This window comes from Carcharodon carcharias, chromosome 30, assembly GCF_017639515.1.
Source record: "Carcharodon carcharias isolate sCarCar2 chromosome 30, sCarCar2.pri, whole genome shotgun sequence".
Lineage (NCBI taxonomy): Eukaryota > Metazoa > Chordata > Chondrichthyes > Lamniformes > Lamnidae > Carcharodon > Carcharodon carcharias.
The window spans coordinates 27,334,566-27,357,092 of record NC_054496.1 but is presented as its reverse complement, the minus strand read 5'-3'; the positions used below and the strand labels follow the sequence as shown (position 1 = coordinate 27,357,092).

General features: G+C 44.8%; 1 protein-coding gene across 1 annotated transcript in view; it reads right to left on the bottom strand.

Annotated features, from left to right (window-relative positions):
• Window positions 1–1,862: 1,862 nt before the first annotated feature.
• mvb12a (multivesicular body subunit 12A) overlaps window positions 1,863–22,527 on the bottom strand; it is a 35,345-nt gene continuing 14,680 nt past the window's right edge. The window contains exons 2-10 of the mRNA XM_041176966.1: window positions 19,183–19,338; window positions 17,124–17,222; window positions 16,244–16,340; window positions 12,210–12,339; window positions 11,227–11,349; window positions 10,750–10,856; window positions 8,770–8,822; window positions 6,840–6,899; window positions 1,863–2,987 (exon numbers count right to left, since the gene is read on the bottom strand). Coding sequence (XP_041032900.1) covers window positions 2,925–2,987; window positions 6,840–6,899; window positions 8,770–8,822; window positions 10,750–10,856; window positions 11,227–11,349; window positions 12,210–12,339; window positions 16,244–16,340; window positions 17,124–17,222; window positions 19,183–19,278 — 828 coding nt within the window. The 5' untranslated portion in view covers window positions 19,279–19,338 and the 3' untranslated portion in view covers window positions 1,863–2,924. The remainder of the gene's footprint in view (window positions 2,988–6,839; window positions 6,900–8,769; window positions 8,823–10,749; window positions 10,857–11,226; window positions 11,350–12,209; window positions 12,340–16,243; window positions 16,341–17,123; window positions 17,223–19,182; window positions 19,339–22,527) is intronic.

Below are 22,527 nucleotides of genomic sequence, written 5' to 3'. Positions count from 1 at the left end.
TCGTCAACAGTGCTATCAAGCAGTATTTGCTTAGTAATAATCTGCTCACTGATGCTCAGTTTGGTTTCTGCTAGGGCCACTCAGCTCCTGACCTCATTACAGCCTTAGTTCAACCGTGGACAAAAGAACTGAACTCAGGAGCTGTATGACTGTCCTTAACATCAAGGCAGCATTTGACAGAGTGTGGCATCAAGGACCCCTGGCAAAACTAGAGTCAATGGGAATCAGAGGGACAACTCCCTGCTGGTTGGAGTCATACCTAGCACAAAGGAAGATGGTTGTGATTGTTGGGGGTCAATCATCTCATTTCCAGGGCATCACTGCATGGAGCTCCTCAGGGTAATGTCCTAGACCCAACCATCTTTAGCTGCTTCATCAATGACCTTCCTTCCATCATAAGGTCAGAAATGGGGATGTTCGCTGATGATTGCACAATGTTGAGCACCATTCACAGACTGCTTCAGCATCTGAAGAGTCATGTCCAAATGCAGCAAGACCTGGAAAATATCCAGGCCTCGGCTGACACATGCTAAGTAACATTCACCCCACACAAGCGCCAGGCAATGATCATCTCCAACAAGAGAGAATCTAACCATCACCCTTTGACATTTAATGGCATACCTTCGCTGAATCTCCCACTAACATCCTGGGGGTTACCATTGATCAGAAACTGAATTGGACTAGCCGTATAAATACTGTGGCTACAAGAGCACATCAGAGGTTAGGAAACCTGCAGCGAGTAACTTACCTCTGACTCCCCAAAGCTGTCCACCGTCTAGAAGGCACAAGTCAGGAGTGTGATGGAATACTCTCCACTTGCCTGGATGAGTGCAGCTCTAACAACACTCAAGAAGCTTGACACCATCCAAGACAAAGCAGCCCTGCTTGATTGGCACCCCATCCACAAACATTCACTCCCTCCACCACTGACACAGTAGCAGCAGTGTGTACCATCTACAAGATGCACTGTGGTAACTCACCAAGCCTCCTTAGGCAGCACCTTCCAAACCCAGGACCACTACCATCCAGGAAGACATGGGCAGCAGACAAATGGGAACACCACCACCTGCAAGTTCTCCTCCACGCAACTCACCATCCTGACTTGGAAATATATCGCCGTTCCTTCACTGTCGTTGGGTCAAAATCCTGGAACTCCCTCCTGAACAGCACTGTGGATGTATTTATACCACATGGACAGCAGCGGTTAAAGGCAGCAGCTCGCCATTTCGTTCTCAAGGGCAATAAATGCTAGCCTAGCCTACGACGCCCACGTCCCATGAGCAAATAAAAAAAACTTGAGCTGCAAAATCACCTCTGCAAGTTCAAAGTGACACACAGATTTGACACAGCAGTCACACCATATTTTAAAACCTTCCTTCCCTCCATCCCCTCCCTTTCATGACTCAGTTCCCAAACAAGTGTCCATTCTGCAGATGTAAAACTTGACAGCAAGTATCAGTGACCTATTTGAGCAGCTAAGCTCAATCTGCTCCCTCAGCTGGCATCCATTTGCATGCATTCTCTGGCTGAATGCACTGGACAGAGGTCATGAATAGAAAAGTCTGATTTCCTCCTCTAATTGTCATCCCCCTGTTACTAGCTGATCTCAGTCAAGATAACGGCACAGAGCAGGAGCAAACACTGAGGTCTTTCTAGTCGTCTGTGCAGCCCAGGAACACACAGTGCCACATTGTCCCCGAGTTACTGAGCAGCTGCAAAACACTGAAGGGAACTCACCACCCACCTTGCCATAAGATCTCCATATATCACTCCCAGTCAGCCATTAACTCAAGAGATAGCATAAGCCAACTACCATGGGGTTTAAATGACTGAAGGAGAAAAGAATACAACAGGACACAAACTATTCTCAATAACTTTATCAATTGTTAAAAACCGGTTTGTGGAAACCACAGAATAACTTTTAAAAATCAGACAAAGAAAGAAAGTGGGCGGTACTGATTCTGAGTGTAGATATATATTCAAAAGATTCAGATTGACTTCAGCTCACCTGTCACCTAAGATGAAACATTCACCCTTTAAGAAGCTGTAATCATATGAACATACTTCGTAATGTAGTCTACACTATTCTGTCTCCTGATTGGCTACAACAGCAAACCTGAGCCAAGGGGGTTGACAAACCTGAACAATTGAGAACAAAAAGCATCCCCCGCCACACACACACACAGTGAAGGAAGGTCCCTGGGCTGATGGGGGTCTCACTATCAAGTTGGGTGGCATTAGGCGAGCAGAGTCTGCTGGAGTTCACCCCATGCTGCGCTCTGTGTTGAATTAATTCACTGCACTTCCATTTGTGCACAAATTAGGAGGGTTGAATGGACACTGTCAGTCAGTCAGGTAGTACAGAATGTTCCTCATGCTCATTCAACTACATAAACCTGCTTCACATCCTGCCTTATTACACCAGCCAGCTGGCAATGACGGCAAGGTTCTGGGTATTAAACCTTCTCAATAATGCCCAAACTTCCCCCACACTCACTTTGCAATCTCTCACAGGCCCCATCATTCATGATCTAAACTACCTCAATGTAACCTTTAAACTTGCTTCCACATTATGCTACTATACACTGTTAACGTTTATATATTTTTTAAATGAATACATCTCTTTCCATGACGCAAGGGATTCCACTTGATTACAGTACCTGCCATAACAAACCAAATTTCAGCAAAAATGTACAAATAAAAAGTTAAGAAGGCAACTGTACAGGGACAATCTCAGAACAAGCCCAGGCTGCTTCTATGAAAAGGGTTTTGTTACATCTCAGTGACACCCATGCACAACCTCAGCTTTTAGCTTCAAGGAGTCAGAAGTAAGATTCTGCTGAAAGCCCGACGGGGGAGGGAGGTGGGGGGGGGGAAAGGAGGCTTCATCCTGAGGTTCTGTCAGACTTTCACTGGTCCAAGCTCTAGGAGGCTGTTGGAGGGAGTCTAGCAGCTGCAGTCTTCTCCGTCATGAAGCTGTAGTTGTACTGAAATGAGAAGTTACACAGGTTAGTGGCAAATTTGCTTGTCCTAGTCGGCTGGGAGGTCAGCTCGAGGTTTACATATCTGTGGGTGAACACGCCCCTGTGCTAAGGAACCATATCGATCAGAAGGACACAAGCTGGTGTCTTGAGTTGTGCTCAGATAGTCTAATTAGCACAGACACGGGGCCGGGGGGGCTATAATTCTCCTTTTCACATAGGGGAGGAAAGGGGGAGAAAGACAATTATTTTCTACACACACAACTTCAGAGGGCAGGATCAAGCTCAGCTCCCTGTCCTTCACAGGCCAAACATCTGCCAATCACTGTCTCTGACAAACCCAGCATCATTTTGGTGACAGAGGGGTGGGATGTTCACCTCACAAAATCGCCACTGTAGGAGAAAAATGAAGGGAACCTAGATCTTCAGCTTTTTCAGAGACCCCGGCTCTCAGAATATTCTGTTGTGGTTTTCCTCAAGGCCTTTACAAATCTCAGCCCAGCTGATAACCGTGTGCTTGTCACAGTTCAAAGGCATCCAAAGACATCCACCCGATATCACTTCACCAACAGTTCTCATTCACACCAAACTTACTCCATACTCTGATCCAACATGCTCACTTTAGATCCTTCAATCTAACCCATGCAGGTGCACTCCCTTTGTCTCAATATTAAATACAAGAATCGCTCTTTAAAAAAAAACACTTGAAACCTTTCTGAGCTATAAGATTTGTCCCTCCAGTGCTCCAACTCTTCCATCATTCTAGCACCCTAACTCCCGTCAGTCTCAATGTCAGTCTGTCCCCTCTGGTACGTTCCTCCCACGCAAGTATCCAATGGCATCTTGAAAGCACCTGATGTGTTTTCCCAACAAGCTCCCTGGCATTTTACTGCAAATACTCATCAAAAAATTATTCCTAACACACAAGTCTTAGAATCAGTCTTCATCCATGTCAGCAGCAATGGCGCAGTGTCTTGGGCCTCACCTTGCAGTTCCTCCAAGAATTATTTCATTAGATTCTGAACAAATTGTGTTAATTTCCTACCAGAGGATGATGACATTTCTTCAGGGCTACATACAATCAAAGCCTGTTTCGCACACAAATCATTGGGAGACCTCATGGTGAGTCAGAGCACATCTTATAAACGACAGCAGGGCTATAGTATACAATTTGTTATACCGGAATGGTAACCAGAGGTGTAACAAACACTGGATTTGAATTTTTGTTAGCGAGGGGATTAGAATTAAATTGTCTGGGTTTTCTCCTCAAGTATTGTAAAGCATATAGTATCCTGGGCTTTATCGATATGCGCCAAGAGTACAAAATGAAGGAGGTTATGCTGAATTTATATAAGACACTCGTTAGACCTCAGGTGGAGTATTATGTACAGTTCTGGGCATCACGTTATAGGAAGGATGTGAACACATTGATTAGGTTCCAGGGATGAGAAACTTCAGTTACGAAGATAGATTGGAGAGGTTGGGACTGTTCTTCTTAGAGAGTAGGCGGCCAAGAAGAGATTTGATAGAGGTGTTCAAAATCATGAGGGGGCTGGACAGAATAGATAGGGAGAAGCTGTTCCTACTCGAATAAGGATCAAGAACGAGAAGGCACAGATTTAAAGTGATTGTTCAACACTTCCCAGCCTTTCGCCATTTAAGAAATACTCTATTTCTGTTTTCCTACCAAAGTGGAAAACCTCATTTCTCCACATTGTATTCCGTCTGCCAAATTTGCCCACTTGCTTTGCCTCCCCAAATCTCCTTGAAGTGTCTTTGCATCCTCCTCACAACTCACACTTCCACCTAGTTTTGTGCCATCTGCAAACTTGGAAATAATACATTTAATTCCCACATTCAAATCAGTGATGTAGATTGAGATTAGCTGGGGCCCAAGTATCCCAACAGTCACTGCCTGCCAATCTGAAAATAACCCATTTATTCCTACTCTCTGTTTTCTGTCTGTTAATCAGTTCTCAATCCATGTCAGTGTATCTGCACACCACCCTCCCTTCCCCCAACCGATGTGATCTAATTTTGCTTACTAATCGCTTCAGTGGGACTTTATCAAAAGCTTTCTGAAAATCTAAATATACCACACCCACCTGTTCCCCCTTATCTACTCTGCTCATTACATCCTCAAAAGAACTCCAACAGGTTTGTTAAACATGATTTCCCTTTCACAAATCCAAGGCGAAGAGAAGTTAGATACACACGTCAAAACCCAGAGAGTTCTGTGGAGGGAGACAGAAGTGGAAGATAAGGTGTTGTTACAATTGCTCATTTGTTCTTGTTAAATACTTACTGCCGTGTCTTCCTACACATCTAAATCCTCCGCAAATCTGAACCACATCATTTGTCCTTATTTTAGAGTCAGCTGACTTTAACAAGTTTATAAATAATATTTGCATCCAGCTTGTTTGTACAAGCTGACTATAGGGTGTTTATATAAAATCCAACACACAAAACCAAAAGCCAAGCCTACTGCACTGCCCAATGGTCATTTTGTGCTGTGGTCCCTTGACAAGTGGGGGCTTGATGGAGAATGCTTTGTGCTCCAGGATCATTTCACAGCAATTACCCATCCACACCTCCCCACCCACCCCCCCCACCCTTCAGAATCAACAACTTGCATTTAAGTTAAACAAATGATTATAGGTGCTTTGTAGTAGAGATGGGTCACAGATTTCACAAGAGGGCATTCAATGTTTATACTGCATGTGAGCTTCCTCCCACCCTACTTCATCTCAATCTATTATCTTCTATTTCACTCAACCGCATGTACATATCTAACTTCTCCTTAAATGCGTCATTCTTGGAGGTGGAGAGAGAGCAGGCGTGATTAAGGGAAGAGACTGCAGAGAATAAAGACTAAGGTGATTGAAGGTGTCACCAACTTGAATTTAGCAAGCTCTACTCGGACAGGGCTTCTTCCTGTACTTTATTTAACACTGTAATACTGACAGTTCCCACTGACAAAAGAAGCAAACTCAGCAATTGGTTTTGTTACACAGGTGAATTGGCCAATGAGTTAGTGCCAGGAGCTTAATGCCAGAACATCAAGGCACTGAACCATAAGACGTAGGAGCAGAAATAGGCCATTTGGCCCATCAAGTCTGCTCCGCCATTCAATGAGATAATGGCTGATCTGATAATCATCAACTCCGCTTTCCTGCCTTACCCCCATAACCTTTTGATTCCCTTACTGATTAAAAATCTGTCTATCTCAGCCTTCAATATACTTAACCACCCAGCCTCTACAGCCCAATGCGGTAAAGAATTCCACAGACTCACCACCTTCAGAAGAAATCCCTCCTCATTTCTGTTTTAAATGGACGCCCCCTTACTCTGTCATTATGCCCCCTGGTCCTAGACTCTCCCATAAGGGGAAATAACCTCTCAGCATCTACCTTGTCAAGCCCCCTAAGAATCTTACATGTTTCAATATGGTCACCTCTCATTCTTCTAAGCTCCAATGAGTACATGCTCAACCTACTCTCCTTATAAGAAAATCCTTCCATACCCGGGATCAACCTAGTGAACCTTCTCTGGACTGCCTCCAATGCCAGTATATCTTTCCTTAGATAAGGGGACCAAAATAGGTATTCTAGCTGTGGTCTAACTAGTGCCCTGCATAGTTTTAGCAAGACTTTCCTATTTTTATACTCCAATCCCTCTGAAATAAAGGCCAACATTCCATTTACCTTCCCTATTACCTGAACAGGAACTGGAATCCCACTTCCAATCAACATGTGTCAGATGGACAGGAAGCAAGCACACAATGTAAGAACACGGAGGCTGATCCACTGCTTATCTGCCTTGGAACCACTTTCAAATAACGTGCATTTCCTGACTTACCTGATTCTCTATCTCTGCATGGCTTTTAATTTGAAAATTTGTAATGTTGGCACTGGGTACCTGCAGGATGACACCAACAATGAATTACAGCACCCAGTACCATTGCCATTCAGCACAACATATTGTAACATTTTACAGCTGGATAAAGTGATAAGGGCCACCGTGTATTGGAGCACCAAATTGGCTTCTGTTTGCCTTTTAAGGTTAGGTTAAACCACCGTGCCAGTGAAAGCAAGATCAATCCAGCATCAACAACAACTACGTAAATTGTGGCTGCGTTTGCTGCCACTGCAGGGACACAGTCACCATGCAGATATGCAGTTGCAGTGCCTGTGATGTCACTGCCAGCCACAGGTAGCTGCCCGCATCAAAGAATAGGACCATCCATAATACCGAGCAGTAGAAAGATAACAAGTGCAGCATCAATAGTGTTGTGTTTTTTCCCCCACCATGGTTGAGGATTGCAGTTTTCACAGAATATCGAACCCCACAACACCATTTAACAACCCTGGCACTGCGACCACAATTTGCTTGCTGCCCTCCTCAGTGCCTGCCCCATTCCAACTGCTCACTACCTCCTGCCACCCTGGACCCTCACCGTCTGTGGGCGGAGAGTGGGATAGTGAGCAAAGTGGAGAGTGGATCAGCGGGTGAGGTGAGCACATGGGTGCTGAGCATTCACCAAGCCCCCAACGATGACATCAGTGGCACTGGGCACGCATCTGGGGCAAAGTGGGTGTCGACTTATGTTCCAGGTGCACAATGATGACGTCAGTGACGCTGACTTCCTGTTCCAGTGCATTGGCAGGAGATTGTGTATATTTATATAGCACCTTCAATGTAATAACATTTCCAAGGCACTTCACAGGAGCATTATAAAACAAAGTATGACATCAAGGAGATATTAGATCAAGTTACCAAAAGCTTTGTTAAAGAGGTAGGTTTTAAAGAGCTCTCAAAGGAGGAAAGCGAGGTAGAAATGGAGGGAGGTTTAGGGAGGGTACTCCAGAGCTTAGGGCCTCATTAGCTCAGACATGGCCGCCAACAGTGGAGCAATTAAAATTGGAGATACTCATCAGCACAGGTTTTACTTCATGCTCTAGTATCAGCCTCTGAAATTCCCCTCCCTGCTGCCTTTGGGGAGTGGATGTGATGTACGAACACTCCAACTGTTGACAGGGCTTTGCACAATGGTTTCCTGCTTCTCCCCACCTCAAGCTGCAGTTTCACAACAATACAGGCACTGATGAAGGTTCAAAGGTCAGTTAACAACACAAGACTCTCATTTTTAAGGAGTTGTTGCATTTCAATGTCCCAAAGTTATTCTCCCCCAGTCTCCACACAGACTGGGGTCCTGGGATAGCAGCCAGTAGTAGAGGGCTGATCCCTTTACATCGGTGAACAGTGGGGGAAGGCGGGGGGTGATCTCTCTTGACTTCAGTAAGTAGCAGGAAGGTGGAAATTACTGGATTGCAGTCGGCAGTGGGGGATCTGGACATGGTCAGTAACGAGGGGTGGGCAGTGCTCCCTGGAGAGCAGTCAGTAGCAGGAGCACATCTCTGAACAGAGATTAACTTTGGTGCCTTTCCAGTCAAAGCAGAATGACCCAATGAGCTACGTGGAGCTGACAATTCAACTCTCATCCTCGATGCATCCTACAAAGAACTGCTAAAAACTGGTGGACTTTACAAACTGGTCACAAATGACAGAATGAAAATCTTCTCTAACTTCTCAGTCTGTCACACAAGCCCTGCAAGCGTATAATTGCTGCACCAGCAGATTCCTGAGCAGACAGTGAGGAGTGTGGAAATTAAACCAGACTCTTTCTAATATGCTACTCATTAAAAACCTAATGGAGGAAAGGCAGAATTAGAAATCACTGCAGCTACATTAAGACAAAGATAACTGCAATGGTTTGAGCCGTACTTACATTCACAGTGCTTTCGAATCTGGGATGCAGCACAAATGGGACACCATCCATCGCTGCCAAATAGAGAGAAAAAAACAAGTTGTTGTGAACAGGTTCGTTATTCTAACTGTTATCACAGCTAGTCAAAATTACAGTGCCATCTGCTCCCGTGGAAGCCAACTCCTACTCATGTACAGTCCACTAGTATCAGCCCTGCCAGTGCCTCACCTGACTACAAGTCTACACTTGAAAGTCAATAGGCTATTTGACTATGAGGCGCATCATTGCCAAGACCCTTCTTGTTTGCATCCCAGTATCTACACAAGTCGTGCACTTTCCAGCAGGTTAAAACCCTGGGGGAGCATTCCCTTCCCTTCCCTTCCTTCTGGGTGGGTTGTGACTATAGTGTGGGTCAAGGAGGGCGGGAGGCAATGTTATGAGGAGAAGCGTGATTCGAGGAGCAGTCGGTAGGGAGATTTCCCTTGGGAATGGGAGATTCATGACCACTGCAACAATCATTGCCTCCTCTTGGGTACTGCAGAATGCTAGGCTTCCCACAGGGAGTGTCACCATTAGGGGAGACTGTTTAAAATAGACATTTACTTAGCAAAAGAACAACCCACTGTTGTACAAGGCTGGGAAGCATGGTGGCACAGAAGAGAGGAATTACAGTTATCATTTTCAAATCTGTGCTACACAGATAGCTGCTGAGTACAACTCGGTCCATCCTTCCCAACACTGGCACCTCATCCCAAACTTCCAAGTCCTCACATGGTGATTAATTCCCATAGAAAAACTGGGTTGAGTCTTATCTCATTTCAGATTTGGTCTTGACAGCAAAGGTTTTTTTTCTCATGGGACTGGGTTGGATTTAAACCCAAGCCTGGAGGGTGCAAGGAGTCATTCAGTCCAGTAATGGTGTAACATACACCCACCACACCCACACAGTGCAACTATCAGGATCCTGCACCCAGCTTGCAATCTCACTGCCAAATCCCATTACAATGTCGCTTTAATAAGGTCTGGCAGCATCGGCAGAGAAGAGCACAGTTAACGTTTCGAGTCAACTGTGCTCTTCTCTGCCGATGCTGCCAGACCTGCTGAGTTTTTCCAGGTAATTCTGTTTCTGTTTTTGTTTTGGATTTCCAGCGTCTGCAGTTTTTTATTGTTCCTGTCCCTTTAATAAGCTTCTTTTTGGGTTCTGGAACGAGCAGTGCTGCAGCAGGATGTTTCAAGGATAGTCTCAACTCTCAATCCCATCATGGTTACATCTAGCCCTAAGCCCAGTGTTAGATGAGGTTGCAGGGAAAAAAGAACAATAGCATTTAAGTTGGAACTACCATCAGCAGCTAAAGACTGTGGCAGTAACAATGTTTACTACTAAATGTTGTCAGTGCATTAAATACAATGTACTGAGGAAGGCCACACCTAGTCGCAGAGGCAGAGGCAGAGACAGAGGTGGGGGGAGGGGACACAGAGAGAGAGGGAGAGAGAGAGAGAGAGAGAGAGAGAGAGAGAAAAAGAGGGAGGGGGAGGGGCCACAGAGAGAGAGAGAGAGAGAGGGGGGGGAGGGGCCACAGAGCAGAGAGCCCGGGCGGGGTGGGGGGGGGGGCCAGAGAGAGAATGGGGTGGGGGGCAGAGAGAGAAGGGGGGGAGGGAGGTGGGGGCCAGGGACCGAGAGACAGGACAGAAATCACTAGGCATAAAGTTCCCTGTCTGAGGGATGAATAGATTCTTGACTAACAAGGGAGTCAAAGGTTACCAGGGGTAGGGAATCTGGAGTTGAGGCCACAATCAGATCAGCCATGTTCTTATTAAATGGCAGAGCAGGCTAGAGGGGCCGAGTGGCCTACTCCTGCTCCTATTTCGTATGATCGTGTGCTCTTCCATTGGTAGTTCCACCAATGATTTTGACTCATTAGGGGGTTACAAGCAGGGAGAGGAATGAGAGAGTTGACTATCAGTGAAGTCGATGAGTCAGTTGGGTTTGTCCACCCTTACCAGAGATGCCATAGATATTTTCTGCGCTGTACACAGCATCTTTGGCCTCCAGGTTTGAGCGCCTCTTGCTGAGTCGAACTAGGGGTACATCAAGTTCTTCCACTTTCCTACAACAAATGAGAGAGATTCAATTGAAGATTTTACAACTTAATCATGATACTTGCATACGCTTTATGCCAGTGAGACACTCAGTCCTGTGGCAAACTGCCGTGCTGAGTCTGAATTTGCTCTTTCAGCAGCACAAATCTTCCTGAAGTTTGAAAGCTCTTATTACATCCAAAAAGCTGAATTTAATGTTATATAAAACAGATGGAGTTTTGTAAATTGATCCAGCCCAGTATCAGAGATCGGAACAAAACATTACTGCACTTTATCTTTGTTCTGTTCCATTTTATCTTCCATCCACATGATAAGCTACATCAAAATTCAGAGCCAAAGCCAGCCATGTTTTCTGGGAAGCACATTTGAGATAAGCACCTTGAACTCTCATTCTCCAGTGACAGGGCTCTCATATCAACACTAATGTTTCTCGGCTTGGGCAGCAGTTTTGGCTTGGCCACTTTCCCTTTTTTACACCAGATGACAAAACCACTCAGCTCTCTGCAAAACAAAACAAAAAAAATCAAATAAATACACATGCATGCTAAACAGTCAGAGGGAGGGAGGGGGAGGGGGAGGGCCAAATAGAAATGGATGCACAAGGGATAAGTATGCAGACACGAATGGAGTAAACACGCAGCCATGTAAATGATAAATATACATCCCTGAAAAGTGCATACGATACCAAAGGTCTCTAACTATCTGGAGTCCCTTCAAATCCCCAGGCTAAGTAAATTAGACCAGTCACGGTGACCAACAATCCGATAATCTAACGATCCCTGTTAGGTAGCAAACTAAAGGTATTTGTTGAAATATACTTGCTGGTGACAGACTAATGCCAATGAAACTGAGAACACAGTCAGGGTGCCAGAAACATTGGAATCTGAAATGATTACACAGAAGCTTCACTTTCATAGAAAGAATCACTGAGTTGCATATAAAGCTCTTCTCCCTTCTACTTACTTTGAAAGATACCAATACCAGTGTAGAATTCATTAAAATTAATCACAAGTAGAATTCATTAAAATTAATCACAAGTATTACTGCGCTTTGAAGAATTGGTAATGTTGGCTGAGTAGCTGCACTCTCCAGCCTGCTGGTGCAGCACCTGAGATTACCCTGATGTTCCTTGAAGGGTGGGATTGCAAGGTGGCTGGTAATGTAAGGCTAAACAATGGCTTTTGAATACAATGTGGAATGGTTGTGTCTTTCTGATGAGCTGCTGAAGCTAAAGGCAATAAATAAACTACACTCAATGAAAATTCACTTCAACTGTGTCAAAAATACACTTGATGGGCTTTGTCTTTTGTTGATTGTAAAGAGGCACTATTGTATTAGTAATGATGGTGGGAATTACTTACCCTATGCATGTGTACGAAGGCACAATCTGCTTGCTTTTTCCGGTCAGTGTGACATCAAAAACAGCAGTGTCAGCTTCACTGAATGGAACCCTCTTAATACACAGTCGTTTCTTTTTAGACACATTGACCTCTAGGGAATGAACAGGGTAATTGTTACTTGACATGAAAATCAGCAGACGAGGTGGGCTGGTGGGGTAGAGGGGAGATCCAGCAGCAGCCAGCCCAGCGTACAGGGATCTGCGCTGACACCACTGGGTAGTTGGGCTACAGAGCGTTGCATGCTGTGAATCCTGAGCTACTCAGTCATACTCCAATTGCAAACCAATTCTGTGGAGTGAAGGAAATTACCCTTCATGTATCTGTGCAGTGCCAGAGGTTGCAGCCTGATTGAATGCCTGAAGGAGCTGCAACGTTATTGCCAACGTTCCTCATCTTTAGCCACCTGGATGGTGAGGGAAACAGGTCAGAGGATCTCCCAGTCTCTCTGTTCCTGGGCCCGCTAAAATCGCCAGGCTGCACAAAACTAGTGCATGCAGGAACCCTCTGATTAATCCAGCTCTCTTCCAGTTTGGAAAATATACTTCATAAAATATATGACAAAACACTACAAAACACTTCTAAATCGCCATCAAACAAAGTGCAATCATATTCAACATTTACACATGGATCACGAGGTGCTTCAATATAGTCAATGCATATTACAGTCATTTCAATATGGTCAACACAGACAGTCGGACAGTGCAATGATATTGGAATTATCGACATACATCATGTTGCACGCTGAGGTGCTTCAATACAATTAAAATACATTTAGTATTTACTATATACATTCATTGTGAGTCATACAGCCCGAGGGGTCTATACAATTCCCAGTCCCTCGGTGCACTGTAGCAGGAAGGTCTTAGACAGCGACCTTTCCCCACTTGGCCTTTGCAGCGGCTGCCCCAAGCTTTAGTGCGTCCCTCAGCACGTAATCCTGGACCTTGGAATGTGCCAGTCTGCAACACTCGGTCAGGCTCAACTCTTTGCACTGGAAGACCAGCAAGTTTCGGGCAGACCAAAGAGCGTCTTTCACCGAGTTGATGATCCTCCAGCTGCAGTTGATGTTCGTCTCAGCGTGTGTCCCTGGGAACAGCCCGGAAAGCACAGAGTCCTGTGTCACAGAACTGCTCGGGATGAATCTCGACAGATGCCACTGCATCTCTCTCCAGACCTTCTTTGCAAAGGCACATTCCACAAGGAGGTGAACATCAGTCTCGTCCCAACCACAGCCACCTCGAGGGCAACGTGTGGAGGGGGTGAGGCTCCTGGCGTGTTGGAAGGATCTGACGGAGAGGGCCTTTCTCACCACCAGCCAAGACACATCTTGGTACTTGTTAGAAAGTTCTGGCAATGAGGTACTCTGCCAAATGACTTTGAAAGTCTGCTCGGGGAACCATCCGACAGGATCCACCATCTTTTCCCGCAGGGCCTCTAAGACGTTACGTGCCAACCACTGCCTGATGGACTTGTGGTCAAAGCTGTTTCTCTGTATAAGTTTTTCCACCAGGGACAGGTGGTACAGATCGGTCCAACTACTTGGAGCGTTCTGAGGCAGCGTGGCCAGACCCATCCTTCGCAACACCGTGGACAGGTAGAACCTCAGCACGTAGTGACGCTTGTTGTTTGTGTACAGAGGGTCTATGCACAGCTTGATGCAGCCGCACACAAAGGTGGCCAACAGTATGAGGGCGATGTTGGGCACGTTTTTTCCCCCTTTATCTAGAGGCTTGTACATGGCGTCCCTGCAAACACGATCCATTTTCAACCTCCAGATAAAGCAAAGGATGGCTCGGGTGATCGCAATAGCCAGAACGGGCCAGACCTGCGCCACATACAGCAACAGCGAGAGTGCCTCACACCTGATGATCAGGTTTTTACCTGCAATGGAGAAGGAGCTTCGCTCCCACACGCCCAGTCTTCTTTCCACCATAGCCACTCACTCCTTCCAGTTTCTAACGCATGCCCCTGTCCCTCCAAACAACATCCCCAGCACCTTCAGGCCGTCTGACCTGACAGCGAAGGGGACAAAGGATCGGTCTCTTCCAGGGTCTTGAATGTGCTAAGGTAACCCTAGACAGCAATCTCTCTGTGCCCACCAGTTCTCCAAGTGCTTTGTGACTGGCGAGAACCACTTCACATACCAGTTGACTGTCAGAATAGAATATTTTAAACTTGCAGATGCTTTCAATTTGTTGCGAGGTGCTGTTTTCATTGGTGTCCACCAGTAAAACAAGCAACTCACAACAAATTGAAACTTGTAATTGGAAAAGAGGATACTGGTCTGAAACAGAACTATTTTGAGGCAAATGCCACTTATTGGTTAGAACAGGAGATAAAACCTCACCTCACTGCTGGACCTCCCCTCTAGCCCCACCAGCCCACCTCACTAGGCAGTAAGTTAGAAACATTTGGCTAATTATAAATTCTTAATGTATCAAGCTTTAGTGTCCGAGCAAAGAATCACATTCAGTCCTTGCACCCCAACAATCCAACCCACGAAATCAAAACAGAAAAGGCTCTTTACACTTATTCTTCTTCTTCACTGCTTTGTCCCATGTAGATTTCATGGGGCTGGAGGTTTGCAAACATGTTAGTTTCAGCCCATTTGCCTCAAACCTCCTAAACGGGAAGATGGTGGTGTAGTGGTTCTGTCACTGGACTAGTCACCCAGAGGCCCAGGCTAACGGTCTGGGGGGACAGGTTCAAATCCCACCACGGCAGCTGGTGGAATTTAAATTCGATTAATAAAATCCGGAAATAAAACTAGTCTTAGTATTGGTCACCCTTGTTGTAAAAACCCATCCGGTTCACTAATGTGCTTTAGGGAAGGAAATCTGCCACCCTTATCTGGTCTGGCCTGACTCTAGACCCTCAGCAATGTGGTTGACTCTTAACTGCCCTCAGAGATGGCCTAGCAAGTCACTCAGTTCAAGGGCAATTAGGAATGGGCAATAAATGTTGGCCTTGCCAGAGACGTCCAGATTCTATGGAAGAATTTTTAAAAAATGAGAATACTTTGATGATGTAACATCTGCAGCTCAGGGTATGAGAACAAGCATTGTGATCTCTGGGGACAAGTTACACATGACATATAGTGAGTGACCATAGAAACAGAAAGCTTGGACAACCTCACACTAATGGATCACATACACTATAGCTCACAAGTTACAAGATACAGTACAATCTCAGCATGACGACGTGCCTCTGTATAGCACCTTTATCAAAGCAAAATATTGTAAGGTGCTTCACTGGAAACAAAATTAGACAGGAGAGAATGGAGAACAAAGCACCATTTGTTAATGAGGGCTTGAAAAAGTACTTGAACATCAAGTTTCTGACATTAAGTCAAAGAAGGGACTGAAAGCTTGGCGAAAGGGTTCAGCATCTTAAAAAAGAGGAGAGAAAGGTGGAGGGGGAATTCCAGAGGTTAGTGCCGAGACAGCTGAAGGTATGGCTACCAATGGTGGGACACTGGGAAACGGCATGGCACAAGCAGCCAGAATTGAAGGAAGACAAGAGTTCTCGGTGGGCTGTAAGGCTGCTGGAGGTTACAAATAGTAAAAGGGAGAGTTTTGAAAACCAAGATGAAGATTTTAACATTTTGGGCTTGCTGGACCAGGAGTCAATGTAGATCCATGACCCAAGGGGACTGGATATGTGGTTAGGCTACAGGGCATCTGAGTTTAGGGGAGCTCAAATTTATGGCGTGTTTATAGCTTCCATAGAACTAGAGCTCAGGATAGGTGCAGTGAACTGGAAATTTGGAAGAATTTCATGATATGTGCTCACGTTTTTAGTATATCTAATCTCTCAGGTACCAGAGATGTGACAGATTTCTTATAGAATAACTGGTTTCAAGCATGAGGGGGATTGTATTTGAATCACTATAGCCAGTGAATCTTAAGACTTAATCCTTTAACTTAATAAACGTTCCGTGACCCATGACAGCCCCATTCTCCATTACCCTTATGACTGTAATCAGAAGTACTCACTTGGATCCAGGAATTCAGAAATGAAAGCATATCCTGACGGTAGAGGGTTCTTATCAGGAAGCAACTGGATATCTGACACAATGTCCCCTTGAGGATTCTGCAAACAGGGCACAGCAGCAGCATTAAATCATCATTGCCTCAAAGACCTGCACTGAAGGCATTTCAAAACATGAGTTACAGACAAGTCCATAACCCACAAAGACTGGCAGAGTTATTGTATCTGTCTTTTAGTTTCTCCCCTAAAGGTGCTAGCTTTGTGCCAGTCTTCCAGTAACCTAATCCCACAACCCCATCAATCACTATATCCACATCACCCCCTCCTCCCCCCACCCCACCCCAAAACCACCAAAACAACCACTTGGTGGTCATTCCTCATGCCTACCCAGCAGGACATCCAATTGCAGGTAGGTTGCAAGTGATCTCAAAGTTACTTGAAATCTGACAAGTGATACACTTCCCAAAAAGGATAAAAAAAAAGGGAATCCAGGCAGAATTCCCTTCTCCATAGTCTGAGAATGCAGAGGCCGTTGTGGGACTGTATCCAAGGCTCATCAAGAAATCAGTGAACTCAACCCTTGTGTCAAACCAGAACTCAATTAGTTAGTGTGCCTCAGTACCACAGTTGATGATTCTCTGTCCCTTCATAATCATTGTTGTTGCAACAAAGTGTCTCAACCTTTGTAATGCAGGGTATGCGGAATGGTGGAGCAGGGGAGGGGGAGAGAAAGAGCACAAGATAAAGGAGATTGGAGTAAGAAGGTGGCCAGTTATAAAGGTTCCTTGCATTTGAACTAATTTCAACCTTCTGAAGTATAGTATCCCTTTGTTCCATACCAGGGACTGCTGACAGGTACCCAGCTCAGAGTGTTTATAAACCTACCTCTTTATTCAGCAGGGAGCTGACACACAGATAACAGCTGGATTTCTGGCCAAAGCCTTTTGCAAAGTTTGCGGAGGATCCGTCTGCAGTTGCATTGATCTAGAATATAAAGAATACAGGGTCAGATAATGGGGTGGGGGGTGGCGGGGGGGACCTGGGTGGTGTGATGAAGAGGCAAACATGTCTAATAGGTCTCATAATTTTTGGGCAAGTGATACAAAAGGAAATCACACAAAATAAGTCCTTCTGGATATATCTGACATTTTACTTTACAACTCACTATGTAATGCAGCCCATTAAATAGAATCAACAGCAGCAATTTCCTGATCGAAACAAGTGAATTTAAAGGACAAGAAACAAACTAGTTTACATGCAGCTCAAGTTTTATTGCTTTTTCTTCTTCACTATTAAACTTGTGTCTTTCATGTTTCTTGCACGTGATGGTATTAAGCGTATTTTGAAAATCCATATAAACCAGATCCACTATCCTTTCCTCTTATTTCTTCAGATAACTCAACAGCTGATCAAACACTACCTGCCTTTTAGAAAGCTGTACTGCCCTGAATAGCTTCATTGTGCTGAATGGTCTTCAGCACAATGAAACAGATTGCTTCGTAGAACTTTCCACGAAAAGCCTCATCAATTTGATTAGGAATAAATTCTCAATATGCCAAACCTAGTAATTTCACTCATCATTATAGACTCCAGGAGTTCACCAATGACTCACCTCCAAGACACATTTCAGGAGTGTGATGGAATACCCTCCGCTTGCCTGGGTGGCTATAGCTCATCAGAGTCCATGACAACATGGTCTGCTTGATCGGCAACCCATCTTCTAACTTAAACAAACTTATTCCCTCCATCACCAGGCCACAGTGCATGCTGCCAATACAATCTATAGAAGTTACCAAAGCTTCTTCAAACAGCACCTGCCAAACTAGTGACCTCAGCCACCTCGAAGGACAAGGGCAGCACATGTGTGGGCACATCACCAACTGTAACTTTCCCTCAAAGTTATACACCATCCTGATGTGGACATATAGCGCTGTTCCTTCATCATCGTTGAGTCAAAACCCTGGAATTCCCTACCTAACAACTTATCCACATACACAACAGTCCAAGCAAATGGTCCACCAGTATTTCCCAAGAGTAACCAGGTATGGGCGTAAATGCCCTTTGTCATTATAATTTCCTGAATTATCCTGCCCTCTTTTTCCTTTCCCTCTCTATAGAATTTTGCAAGAATGCTGCTCCAGACACTGGAAGAACTCCCTCAATCTGTTTTTGAAAAGTGCTACCGAATACACAGAAAGGTTTCACCAATCACCTTCCACGTGAGCAATTGGTTCTGATTTTAACACCCGATTAAATCATTAGAATAAGCAGACAGAGCCTCGAGTTTAACATCTCACCCAGAGATAGCTCCTCCGACAATGCAACACTCCCTCAGCATTGCACTGAACCATCATTCCAGATTAAAATGCTCAAGTCCCAAAATGTTGATTCAAGAGCAGAGAACAGCAATAAATGGATATTTTCCCCAGTTTGTGGACCAACATATTCATTAGTACCTCCTCCTCCTTAAGGTACCATGCCCTTAGAAGGTGTTGGCGACCACTGGCTTCCATTGGATTGGTCCATGATAATGCTTGGCAAAGTACCACAGTGGTGTGCCATTGCCTTCTGCAGTATGGCTGACCAGGAAACTCTTCCGATCTTACCACCTGCCATCAGGCACACAGGATTTACAGGCTCATAATCAACCTGTTTGGCCGCATTATGAACGCACCTTCCATGGGCATCAGGTCCTGGAGCGGCACTTGAAACTGCAGCTTCCTGCCCAGGGGTAGGGATGCTACCCACTGCACCACAAGATATCCCTTTCGTTAGTACATCGAAATCCCAGTGATGACCCCAAATTTGAATTCCAGCCACCCATTTTAGGATTGCATTTACAAAGGTTCAGAGAGCATTTCAGATTTACTCCCTCCAAAAAAAAATAGCCAGCAAAAAGGAGTACCTCAGAATTACTGTAATCTAACCAAACATGTAGACATACCAGCTGATATTCCTTTGGACATGTGCTCTGGTTTGAGGCCCATCCTACTCCGGTTAGAGGATAGCAGTTTGGATCGCTGATCTCAGGTGCAGCCATTTGGAACAAGGCACAAGATATATCCTATAGGCCAGCCACTGCATCAATTCAGTTCTCTCGCTAAAATCAAAAGAAAACATCGAATTAAAGGGGAGATTTAGGGGTTGGGGGGAGGGGGGGGTGGATATAGGCTATAACCTTGCTGGAATTTTTGGTCATGGACTGTTGTAGAAGCAGAGTCCAAAAGTTCTTTTCAAAAGGGTTACCAACAGTTAAATAATAACTAACCAAATCACAACATCAAAACTCTTTACTATATCGCTCCTGTTGCGTGGGCAAATGTGGCAGTCAGTTTGCACCGAGAAAAGTCCCTTGAATAAAATATCAGGTTCAATGACCAGATAGTCAGTTTTTTCTTTGATGAGACAGGTGAGAGAAAGCATGGGGAGCTAGCAGGAGGACAAAATGAGACAAGATGGTTTATGTGCAGAAATTTCTGGCCCATTAACCTATTTCTGTGAAATTTTAAAATTAGTTTACGGGATGTGGGCATCGCAGGCTAGGCTAGCGTTTATTGTCCATCCCTAATTGCCCTTGAGAAGGTGGTGGTGAGCTGCCTTCTTGAACCGCTGCAGTCCATATGGTGTAGGTACACCCATAGTGCTGTTAGGGAGGGAATTCCAGCATTTTGACCCAGCAACAGGAACGGCGATATATTTCCAAGTCAGGATGGCGAGTGGCTTGGAGGGGAACTTCCAGGTGGTGGTGTTCCCATGTATCTGCTGTCCTTGTCCTTCTGGATGCTAGAGGTCATGAGTTTGGAAGGTGCTGCCTAAGAAGCCTTGGTGAGTTGCTGCAGTGCATCTTGTAGATGGTAAACACTGCTGCCACTGTTTGTCAATGGGGGAGGGATTGAACGTTCCTTTGTTGCTGTTGGGTCAATAGTTTGAAATTCCCTGCCCTACAGCATCATAAATACTGTGTTTTAACGCAACAGTCTATCACCAGCTTTTCAGAGCAACTAAGAATGGTTGGTAAAACAAGTCTTGCCAGCAATGGCCATGTCCTGAGAACAAATTTAAAAAATAAACTCTCCTGCAATCCCACAGGAAATATTAATTAACAGTTAAAAGGTGCTTGCATTTCTAATGAGAGTTTATGACTGTAAGACAAGTTAAGCAAACACGAGTAGAAAACTGGGCTGTAGCCTAGCAACAGGGGTCGAGAGAGGCAGGTCCTTCCCACAGACACAAAAGAAACTATAAACAGCAGTTTTTGGGCTCAGTTTTGAAGACAGCTGCCAAGCAGAAACAGTCCAGAAGGGACAGGTAGCCAGTCCCAAGCTAAAGTTAGTTAAAAAGTAGCTGCCAGAGAGGGAATGGAACAAAAGGGGACAGATAGCAAGTCCCAAGCGAAGAAGAAAGTCCCCAAGAATCCAGGGGAGTGGAACAGGAGAAAGTCCCAAGCAGACCTTCTAGTCAAAGAAAGGACAGGAACCTGTGAAAGGTCCTGTTAAGTTTATTTTAGAGTGAGGAGCAGAGAAAGGCTCCAAGCTTCAAGCTTGAAGAGATAAAGGCTTGGGAAAAGTCAAAGGTCCAAAAAGACAACTGAAGGTCTGTAGCTCTTTGCTATGGGCACATGAAACAGTAGTGTAATGTTGACAGTTGAGTCATGAGAGTGCGTGTTTGGAACATGTGCTGAACCAGGGGAGAGGAACGTCAGAAAGAGTTCAAAACCCTGGAGGTGAATCCTTGCGAAAGGTGTTGAGCGAAAGCGTTGGTTTGGGAGAAGATTCCAAGACGAGTTCTTGGAAAGTGAAGAGCCGAAATCCAATTTTGAAAGATGGAGTTCAGTGAGACTGGTTGGCTCGCGGTGTAACAAGCAACTGTTGGGGGATGGAGTTGAGAGATTCATAGTATTTGTCTGGAGTGGCATTGCTCACTTGGTTTCAGAGTGTGGTGTGTCTGACCACAAATTGCCAATTGGTTTATGTGGACTGTACTTACTGTGAACATTAGAGTATTAGATAGCTTTTGTAGCTACTGTATATATCTGTAAAGGTATAGTTGTGGGCAAAGGAGTATTGTAATATAGTTCAAATAAAAACAGAAAACGCTGGAAAAACTCAACAGGTCTGACAGCATCTGTGGAGAGAGAAACTGTTAACATTTCAAGTCTGTATGACCCTTCTTCAGGACTAATATAGTTCATCTTTTCTTGTTTAATAAAATGGTTTATGCTTTTATTCAAAGTTGATTTGCTGACTCTGGTGACTTTATTCAGTAGCCCTTCTCCACCTTTCTAAACAAACAAATAAAAGTTAGGGTCCATCAAGCTGGGTTCCGCCCTGGGATCAGGTTCAGTGGTAACCTCAGTTGGGGATCATGACACTATTCACAGCCTGCATATTAATAGCAATACTGTGTCTATGTGCTCATTCAACATTGCAAGTCCATTCACTAATGTGCCACTCAAGGAAACTTATAGACATTTGCGCTGCATCACTATACAATGGTGATCTAGACCCGCCACCAATAGATAGAGTTGCCATGGATTCTCCTCTAGGCCCAGCGCTTACTAATATGTTTGTCTGCTTCCACGAGAAAAATATTTTTGATGAATTGACCCCTAACCTCCTACCTGTTGCATATTTTCGATACATTTGCTATATTTGAATCTGCAGCCGCAGGTAAGAATTTCCTTACACACCTTAATACACTCCATTCCACGCTCAGATTCACCTTTGAAATGGATGTGCTAGTTGAGAAATCTGCCAATGGGTTCTCTACTACCATCTACCGCAAGCCTACCTTTGCTGGTCAATATACGCATTGGGATTCCTACAGTTCAACGCACTAGAAGATCGGCCTTATTAACAATCTCTTAAATGAGGCCCCAAGCCATTTGCAAATAGGGCAAATCATAGTTATCCTGGGGGATAATGGCTATCCCAATCAGATCATTGCTCGCTGTATATCACGTTTACCCACAAATTGGGCCTAAGTCTGCTACTTTCGGACCTGAAAAGTGCCCAGTCTGCCTCAAATTACTCAAGAAGGGTAAAGTATCTCAAAAATTTGAGCCACATTTAAAGCCATCCTGTTTTGTGCTGTTACTATTCAGTAGTAACACGAGTGGTATTTTCCACCAACAGGATGTTACCGTCAAGCTAAAAGACGCTCTGCCTACCTGTGGTATATGAATTTCAGTACCAGTGCGAAGCCAGGTACATAGGCTATATGTCCCAATGACTGGCAGATCATATCAAACAGTACATCCTCCAATTGTCCACAATAGACAGAGTACTGA